At 39.4% G+C, this 10,558-nt stretch overlaps 1 protein-coding gene across 1 annotated transcript; it reads left to right on the top strand.

Moving 5' to 3' along the window:
- The first annotated feature begins 6,291 nt into the window (after window positions 1-6,291).
- LOC110066456 (achaete-scute homolog 5-like) lies at window positions 6,292-7,640 on the top strand. Its single transcript, XM_089295725.1, has one exon. The coding sequence runs from the start codon at window positions 6,478-6,480 to the stop codon at window positions 6,880-6,882; it is 405 nt and encodes a 134-aa protein (XP_089151851.1). The 5' UTR covers window positions 6,292-6,477; the 3' UTR covers window positions 6,883-7,640.
- Window positions 7,641-10,558: the final 2,918 nt, after the last annotated feature.

Here is a 10,558-nt window from a genome sequence, read left to right on the forward strand (position 1 = left end):
TACTGAAAAAGAGATCGCTTTTCTTTCCTTTGACTTGGTTGATATCCCGATATCACGATCTCCCAGAACGACGCAACGTGTTGTCTGACAGATTATGAAGTTCGAGAGAAGACTTATTGATTCGGTCATCGCTAGACAATCGCCAAGTGTGCTCATTTTGTCGCAATGAAATTCAGAGGCAATAATTGATCAAGCACAGACAATGCCGGACAGAGATATTTCAAGATTTAAATGAAGCTTTACAGCATTGTCAAGAGTAATTTTGTGCGTTTTCGTTGCGCTACGCAATTTATCGCAGGTTCTTTCCCGAAGGGTCTTTGAATCAAACCGTTTCAGCAATTTTAAATATTTTCAAGGGCTACAAGTGCATTCAAAACCTTACCACAAATGGGATTTTACGGTCAAACCAAAACCCAATAAGATTCTTCTATTATACAAAAATAGCAGTTGACTCGAGGTCACTCGCCACGGCCGCAAAGCGTGCAATCACAATTAGCATAAATTATGACAAAGTAAAAGCGAATTTTTCATTAGCAATGAAAGAAAGACGTCTCTATTATGAACACGATTACTTTGTCTTCGTTGGCCATTTAAATTTAGTTTCAGAATATTGTGCAACCGTTTACCACCTACAGAAAAACCAAACTGTTTATGTCTTACATGTAACCAGTAGGAGCTATCTGCGAACCATTCTAAACGATTTAAATTTTGTTATCAAAAACATTAAGTTGAGTTAACCTTTGTGAAAAGAAAAACGTCTGAACTTTAGTCAAAACTTCATTTCCTCGAAACAAATTAAGGCAACATAATTCTTTTGTGTATTAAAAATTGAAACGTGCCTCACTGCTCCTCTACACTAAAAGGCTTTCAGTTCAGCCTTGCGATTCACGTGTTTAATCAGCTGAAAATATTCACTTTCAACTTTGTGACAGCTCTGCCACAGAATATGACTACGATGGCGTTGCTGTTTTGCCTGGGGTTAAACCAAAAACCAGCTGGATCCACAACCAATTGTATTTCAATTTGAAATTCTCTCGCAACCTTTTTCGACGGTGAAATTTTACGTAGATTACGCAACAGAACTGAATGATAAGCCGAAGGACTATTACAAAAGCATGTAGCTAACTGAACAACGGGAGTCCGCAAAAGTGATATTTTAAGTGTTTAAGGTTTTTTGTGTAGTCCACGACATAAATTAGCAACTACATTTAAGAGATTACTTATGTCTTTTTTGAATTTTAAAAGATTAGTGCGAGGGTTTAATTTTGGCCGCAGAGAAATCAGTACGAAGTATTTAACGAGCAACTTTAATTCACAAAGCCATCGTTTCGGCTTTTCCTGACGAAAATAAGTCAAATCTAGAAAACCTCAATCGGGTAACAACTTTTTCAATTCCTTTATTATTGAAAATGACAACTGTTGAGTCGCAACGCCTGTCTAAGTCAGTGAAAAGTTCGCTTATCATATTCCATTTTTAGTACACTTACCTCACCTTTCGCTGAATATTGACGCGGATGATATGAGAACAAAATGAAGTAAGTAAATTTAGATTTGTAAACAAAGTTCCTGACTGACCATCAAAGTTTGCCATGTTTGTTTACTCGCTCGTTTAATTGTGCTCAAAGTCTAGTTAATTCTTTCGCTTTTGCTGTGTACGCTTCTACGTGTGTCCATCAGATATCCCTGCCGTCAACACAATATGTTAAAACCACAACTCACCAAACAGAAAGAAACAGTCATCCGTGAACAAATACGCTTTTTGTGAGGCAAGAACTTTCAAATTGTAGCACGATGTGTTGATGACTGTTTGCGGCTCTTAATAACCAATCGTCTTTAGGAATATAAAATAAGGAACGTGTAGCCTTTGTTCGGCTTCAATGCTCTGATTTGTTACATTGAGCGATCACTGTTCTTCGCTTTATACACAGAGTCTTTTTCTTTCTTCATCACGCAATGAACCACACGTACTATTGTGTTGAAAAGGCTTAACTTCCGTGTAAAGCGAGGATCAAAGCTTTGACTGCTTTATAAGACTTTTCTGTCGCTTCGCAGCCTCTTGAAAGCGTGTTTACCTAAGGATTAGCCAGTGGATCTTTTATGCTCTTTAGCTTATCGGTCCGAACAATGTGCTCCGTTCGCAAGCCTTCTCACACTCAGTGCAGTGACGAAAGCCTGCTCTCTTCGTCCACGAGTTATTTCACCTGTTCAGTTGAAAACCTCAGTAAATTGCAATTTGGGGTTTTCAATGAGTTTTCATTAACATCGTGACAATTGTGAAAACACTTGAATGTCGAAGCCCGCAGTGTGAAGTGTCGCCGGTGACTTTAAATGGACTTTTTCAAGTGTGAAATGCCTTTTTTGTTTTCTATCAAGAGTTTCTTCAGCTGTAGTTTGATTATTTGAGAGCATCACTGTGCTGCGCTGGCAGGGAGGGTCAAAATTTTGTATTCTTCAGTCAAAGAATTATTTTTTCTTCACTACATTTCTTTGAATCTCTGCATGAGCTTACAAATTAAGGTCCCAAACGGATTTATGGCGCATAAACCGGTGTCACTTCGTGAGCTTGCAAAAAACTCGAGCCTACTTTGTTGGGAACAATTATCAGGAAAACGCAAAGAAAAGCTTCATTTTCTTTTCCGTGTCATGCGAGTTCATGGAGCTGTTCTTTTTAGCGTGTTGCCTCTTTTGTCGAGTTTATAATGCGTTTATATTTTGTTAAGTCAGACCAATCGGCTTGCGAAAGGTAGATTTGCCAGAAGGAGTAAACAATATATGTCCATCTGCTCGCTTTCCCGTGACGAAGAGAATCGATGTTTCATGCGAAGACGCCGGAAATTATGGAAATGATTCAGACTTCCTTTGACGGATCTTAGCAGGCATTTTCTGTGTCTAAGTACGGGACCAAAATTCCTCCTTGATTTTTATACGAAGTAAATTAATATTCCAGATTTGTTTGCATATGGCATGGCTCTCATAGTCAACTGTTTTATAAAGCAGAATAAAATGCGAAGCCAGTCCCGAGTACCGGGCTTTGATAAAGAAAAGGATTCGAAAAGATCGATAGAACAGAGCCATCACGAAAGTATAAATTTACCCTAAGTCGTCAGAAGCGATGGACGTTAATTTTGTTAAGATAGACATTAAATCAACTAAGCGAATCGCAACTTGTAACTGTGGAGTAATATTAGCTAGGGCTTATGAAAATAATCGTTTGAGCATAAACAGGCTTCTCCAAAAGAAGTTTCTCGGTTAGGTAACAGTGATTTATCCATTTCCAGGTGTGGACATTTTAAACCCGCCGGTTGGCAACCGTTCACCTGCGCCGTAAACAGGATGACTCTGGCTAAAGCTGATAAACTTACAATTAGGCAACCGAAGAAAAGCATAATTATTCTTATTAAAATTACGATGCAAGAATGCCCAAAGCGTTTTCCTCGCATCAAGTTTGCTAGGAGTAAAATAATCGAGACCATTTAAAAGGTCAAGTTGTTTTTAATGACAATTTTCTGACCGCTGAAGTCAGCGCTTATATACTTAACAAGGTACTGAGATGAATTCTTTTCTTGATCTTGCTCAGGTCATTTAAGCAAAGAATTGTTAAACCAGAATTCTGTTGTCTGCAGGCGTCAAGGAAAGAAAATCAGCTGCTTCCTTGTTTTGTTCTGTTTTATTTGGCTATTATTACTTCTTAAAAAAAAAGTGGAAGTCACACTTGTGCTCCTTTCTCATTCATCATCATTAAAAATTGATTTGTCGTTTCATTGTTTACACACGATCAAAACACAGCTTATTTCGATCGAGTTGCGACTGTCCGCCTTGCTTCCATCGTCTTTCTTCTATTATCCTGCACCAAAGCTCATGAATATTCTAGAATATTTACCAAATTTTGCGTTAATTGAAATGAACTGTCTCCGTTTGGTTTTCGTTGAAGAGCGAAAAAGATCTCTGGTCAAAAAGTCCAATCGGTGTTAATGAAGATTATATGAGTAGCGAGGTGATAGAACTTTTTGCCAAGCCCGTTTGTTCCACAGCAAACCGTCGTAAATTTCGCTTTTTCTCAAACACCTCATTAGTATGCAAATATATAACAAAAGACTGCTTTGTAAATGATTATCTATTAAAACGAGCCCACGTAGATGAATTTCTTTTTACGTCGAGGAATTATCCGGGCGTTTACGCACCGTTTTATGCCGTAAGACTCTCTTTGGCCCTATTTGGACTCCAGACTGCGGTTTGAAGACTTAGGATTTCTGCGTTTAGCCTAATGTATTTAAGAAGAAAAATGTTCCTTTTGTACAGTTTCAACTGACTTCTATAACGAGCTACTCAACGAGACAAAAACACTTTCGCAAGGGTAATAACAACTGGATTGATTCCCATTTCTCGTTGTTTTTCCTCGTGCTAAGCAATTAAGAGTCAAATAGACGCAGCATCGATTTTGTCTCTGGCATAATAGCAATTTTAAACTGTTACAAAGCGTTTATGATAATCAATTGAAGATTTGAGTGCTGATTAGCTAAGCTTGTGTGTTACTTTTGTTGCTCGCAGGTTGCTTAAGCGATACACTTTTCCATGTGCTTCAACAAATGATGTCGAATTAGTGTCAGGTTAAGTTTCAATCATGTTTCAGTCTTATCCAAATATAGCCTGGGAGAGAAGTCCTCTTTGACCCCTTTCTACATTGTCTCGTTTCGCCTTGTAGCGTGAAGTGCTTAGCGTAAAAACAACATAGCGAAAGGTGTCGAATGGAAATTAGAGTAAATTTCTTTTGTGCGAAGTATTGTCTTCGGGCAATCGAGGACAAGCTTTGTATGTTTATGAAAAGAATTCTCTTCGACTTGATCAGACGTTCAATTCTAGAACTCCCTGAGGGGGACGAAAATAGGGTGTGATGTACCCCTTTCGTGCCCTAGGGATAAATGGTTCCTTCTCTTCGTTTCTGGTGCTGCTTTTATACAGCGCACTAGCAGAGTGTAGCTAGCCAGCTAAGCTGCAACAATATGGCGTGTATTTTGAGGATTTTCTGTGGTTGTTTGCAAGATAAAATGCATTGTCCTCGCGTTGTATTCATCGCCGCGAGAGTGAGCTGAATTTCCAAGTGAAACAAAAGTTCAATACAATAAGCAGGTGCTAACAATTAATTTCAGCCAACCTCAATGCTATGTGTTTAAAATGAGACGATTAAAAAGTGTTCTGGGACGTGTGAGCCTCAGCAACAGCCGTGCCGGTCAATCGAAGTCCAACGTGCTTTGAACAAATGCCATGAGCATGTGTTAAACAAGGCCTCGGTGAGCAGACTCCCTTACTGACGTCACTTTGGAGCCAATGGGAATGGCCTGATTACTCAGGGGCCAAGGAAAATGCTTTCACCTCTACCATGTAAGAGCCTGATGTATTGTTTAATCCAGTTGACCATTTCAAAGGTGTGTTTACTAAATATAGAATGCTGCCATTACAAGCTATAGTGAACTGCAACACCACGATAACCCATTGTTCTCTGCGTCTCATTCAAGCCCAGAAAGCACGTATTCTTTATTACCTACGAATCTCATTTCCAACAGGCGATCCTGTTTAATTCCCCGAGAAGTCTGCTTTTCAGTCATCGTTAGTTCAAGCTTTCGTGGTGTATCTCTTCTGGACTGAGTGTTTGTCTTCTATGGACTTCCAAGTCGGCCAAACTGTGTTTGTCAGCAGCTTCGCTCACTGTAATTTCGAATCTGTCTTTCAGTATCACCTCGGGGGTCTAGCAGTAAATAGGTGGCTGGATTCAGTCCGCGTGTTGTAGATTTTCTTTCAAAGACCCCCGCCCTGTCTGAATGAGGGGGTCATGTAGTTTCCGATATTAAACTCACATTGTAAAGCAGAACAGTCACATCGGACACAAGATTAAACCTGCGTCATAAGCTTGCCCCCTGTTTAAATTGCTGTGCTTACAGCATACCTAAGCTCAATTAAGTTCATCGAGAGAGCTTCCAAATCTATAGAAAAATGACGTCCCCGTATGTCTGTGTATTCCCAGGCTGGTCTCAAGGTGTTAAACCGTACAAGCAATTAGCATAACATTGAGCAACCATACATTCCCATGTTTTAATCTCCCACGTTAACTTTGCTTGTTTTCCACTCCTGTTACCCTATTTAACGAGTGTAATTCTAGTATGGCAGCACACGCGGTTCTTTTTCCTTTATTTTTCGAGATCGAAAGTTGTGATAATCCAATTAATTGTTTGTCAAAACAAACGCGGCACCTGATTGGCTGGCTCAGCAGGTGGAGTCTTATTAAACTGCGCTCAAAAACTCGTTTTAGTTTAACTTTTGCTCTCGTGAACAACATTGATACATTTCGTCAACAAGGCTCGACCACCGTCTTATCTCTCGCCGATCGTTGCCTACAGGTTTTACAACTGCCTGCTTCGCAAAAGACCCTTCCGCTTCGAGATTTTCTCCAGAGATTTGGGATTTTTTTCTAATTAATTCAGAATGGAGTATCCAGATTTTGCCTTTTCAATGCCAACCTGCTATCAGCTGGGAATTCCGAGTGAGAATCCTCCACTCAGTCAACTGCCTCCGTATTATGGACCGCCGATGACTATGCCGATTCCTCACCCGTTGTATGACTATAACCTTGAACCAGCCTTCATTCGCAAGAGAAACGAAAGGGAGCGAATTCGAGTACGTCACGTCAACGAAGGTTATGCGCGCCTTCGAGAACACCTCCCCGACGAACCTACAGATAAGCGGATGTCAAAGGTAGAGACATTACGGGCCGCAATCAGGTACATTAAACACTTAGAGAGCTTGTTGGATGTCGGCAAAGATAGCAAACAGGATAAGAACACCGAGGGAACCTCAAAAAAACAAGAATCTACAGAGGACGAGAGGTAAAAAGAACAGTTGATGTCCTTCCGTGAGATTACATCACAAGAGGTATCTTGAACCTTTACGCAAGACAATTTTAATGCACAATAATGTCTTCCTGTTTTCTGTGACCCACAGAAATTGAAATTAGCGCATATGACTTTAAATTAAACAGAAGATTTGCTCTTTTAATTCAGGCAGGAGATAGTGGGATCGTTTCTCAGTCGTCTTCCTTGCCATTGAACTTTCGCTTGGAAAATAACAGGGCTAGGCCGTATTTTCTGTTCTCAGTTTTCTTGCTTGGAGGAACTAGATGCGAAAAAGTAAACTTGCAGTTGTGATACTGAAAGTGTTTGATGAACACAAAAATTTTTAATGACCGTAAATATCCCTGTATAACATAGCGAATTTACATAATTTAGTGCAAAAGTGTATTTAGCGGACAAAAGTCTCTCTGAAATGCATTCTTTAGTCCGTTTTGCTTTGCCTTCGAAACGCTCAATTTAAAAGTTATTTTAACAACAGTGCCATTAAGTACAGTTGTCGGCCCTACGCCTTGTTCAAGTTTATTGGCTTCAATCTATGCGCGATCGACGGCCTTTAATAGTTTATTATTCAAATGATAAAGTTATGTAACAGTCGAAAGCTGACGCGTATGAGGTAGCAATGATTGTTCCATCAAATACTAATGAAAAAATATTCAACCGCTTGCGTCTTTTAAAGTTCATGGCGGCAGATAATTAAACAGCACGAGCAAAACGAATAAATGTCTTTTACAACACAAAGACTCTTGCCGTTTTATTAATAATGAGCCTAACGAGTTTTCACCTTTACGGGTTTGCCAGCCGCTTGGTCGCCTTGATACAAACTTTTGTCTTTGTTAAAAGACTCGTACAATTCAGTAATTTACCAAAATGGTCCAGTAGGCTTACTGCGCATGTCATGCAGCTCTCTTTGTGGCTTGATCGACTACAGCTGTACTAACAAATCAAACTTGGTTTGTTCAACTTTGAGGCAGTATCATGAAAACGTTGATTTTTTTTATCAGCACTCGGTTTTCATGCTGAATGTTTAGTGGGAAACAACGCAGTTTCTCTGCTTTCTATAACATTGCAAAGGACGTGTTAAGAAGCCCAGTTCACCACTTATAGAGACAATTGTCTAGTTTTGTATGTAGGCCGCTTTGTTCCTATTAATTAAGCGTGAACAAAGTGCGTTCTTTTGCTTCGATAACATCACTCGGTACACGACACAAAAGATACATAAGGCTTAAAGAATCAATTCTGCTTGTGGTGTTTTCGTCTCGCTCGCCAGCTGATAAACTGCCTACAGCAAGAGTTTTGTTTTGGAGGATTTTCCTTCTCTTATGCTAATGTTTAAAGCCCAAATGTAGCCAATTTAAAACAACACGCATAATAACTGTTGCTTAGTGTTGGATTAAGACGTATTTCCTGTTCGTTTCAGCTTGGATGAGTAACCCAGCAAATGAATTATGTGACTTCTTGAAGTAGATTTATGAATTCTGATAGCGTTTAAACACCATATCAGTCCGTCGGTAAGCAAGTTATTTTCTGGATGTTTTTCCAGATTCAAGATAATAACTCAGCAATACTTTGTTATACGTCAGTTCCCTGCTGTGGTAAAAATTTCCGCTTGATCCTCGTCCTTAAAATTTGCTAAGTGTTTCGTAGTAATTGCTTAAAGCAATGCTCTTCTTTAATTTCCGACGAGTTGTTATGCAAATCAAATCAATTAACCAAAGCGGAGAGCAGAACAGAAATTATCGTTAAATAATATTTTCAACAATACCGTTTCGGTGAAAAAACACGGAAACCCCATTTGCCTTTTGGTTTGACAAAATACGATGAATTAAAAAAATAGAACTCGCGGCTTAAAAGCGCGTTAAAAGCGCAATTACATTGCCACCAAAGTGCTCTACGAACTGAAAAGAAATTTGCTCGTCATTTTTCCTGTTTATTTCAAACAACACAACAACGTGCAAATATTGTACTGAGCTGAATCCAGTAAACGTCTGGAGAAATCTATAGCTTTGAAAACTGCTTCTTTTACGCTTACTGTCTTTAACGTAAAGCGAACTTGTAAAACGGAACAAAGATTGAACAACTAGGTGTCAGTTTATATTAATCGGCTTAAAGAGAACACGTGCAAATAATGAACCTCTGGGAGCAAGGACTAAGTGTATTTTTGGGTATATGAGCTCCAAAATGCTTCATTATTAACCTCGTTTGAGTATATTTGAAAGGCGACTGTTAGTGATCAAATATTACCCTTCGTTGACTTCGGATGGTATGCTTTCTCCTCACTAAACTTTTTAGATTTGTTTTCTCTATTTCAGTTTAGTCAAGCTCAAAACGTGTCCCATCATTTAGCCGTTCTTTTGTCATTTAAAAGGAAACAATAGGCCTCATTGTGTAAACTCACTTGACAGTTTAACTAGGTTGTTGTTCATGTGAAATTATTCCGTTTTCACGACATTTCAAAGGTGCACAGTGTGTGCCTAGCAACACAAACCTGCCTTTTGCTGACAACACCGAAAACTTTTCACACACAGTATGGAGAGTAAACAGTGCCCAAAAGACTGCCAGCCAAGAAGGGTATTTTATTCATCCTCCATGGAAATGAACTTAAGGCATCAGTCCTAGACTTAATTTTCTTGGGTTTAGCTTACCTGTTTCTCGACACAATAATTTCTCTATCGGATTGGATTTCGCAATAACCAATATACTATCACAATGATCTATTTTCCACATTATCAAACAGTACAAGCAATGCGTGGGTGAAGTTTGTTCAAGAATTCAAAATCATGCTTTTTTGGCGCTTTGTCCTTCCTGATGTGAGAGACAAAGGTTTGAATAAATTCGACAAACAGAGCTTAGCTGTTACGCTGTCGAAAATCTATCTGTTTATATCTCATGCGCTCTTGTGGGACAATGCTAAAGACAGTTTTTTGTCCTCGTGTACCTCATCCAGACGGTTGGTTTCGTCTTGCTCCTTCTCTGTTACGCGATCCGCATTAGGGCTGCTTCCCACGTGCATTTTAAAGCGCACCGCGTCACGCGAGTGATTCTGACTGCAAGCACACTCGCTTCAACAGCCTCTTTTGAACAGACGAGAGTGTTTGCCGTGCACAGAATCGTTACAAAACAGTGCTCTATCTCTCGGTATCTTTCTTTTGTGAAGGGGCCATTTAATTGTTGAACAAAAATGGGCTTAGGAAGTGTTTAAGGCTGGTGAAAGAAAGATTAAGCTTACGCCTCTGTCTTTTGTGGTCAGTCGGGTTGAAAATACCTCAACTGGTACTTTGTGGTTACTATTTGCAACCACGAGGTCGCAAAATAATGGCGATACCTCATGGGATACCTTGAGAAATATCCTAGAACATCTTGTTGCTTGGCGGTAGTTGTCGATGGACGCGATATTCACTTAATTTTTTTAAGTTTATGATTTCAAAAAGACAATGCCAACTCATGTGCATGGAAACTAATTCGTGAAGTTATTTGCTAATATGACAAGTCAGCCAGTCACAGTTCATGATTTGCACAATCAATAAGACCGGTTACGACGTTTACATGGCTCACTACCTAAACAAACAGGTCCGAAGACAAAGGCCCACAATCAAAATAGTAGATTCGTATCGTACCAACACAACTCCGTCGCTTAGCAGTGCGGCTTAAACAAAAAC

This window comes from Orbicella faveolata, unplaced genomic scaffold, assembly GCF_042242905.1.
Source record: "Orbicella faveolata isolate gen_17 unplaced genomic scaffold, um_ofav_v1 contig_1, whole genome shotgun sequence".
NCBI lineage: Eukaryota > Metazoa > Cnidaria > Anthozoa > Scleractinia > Merulinidae > Orbicella > Orbicella faveolata.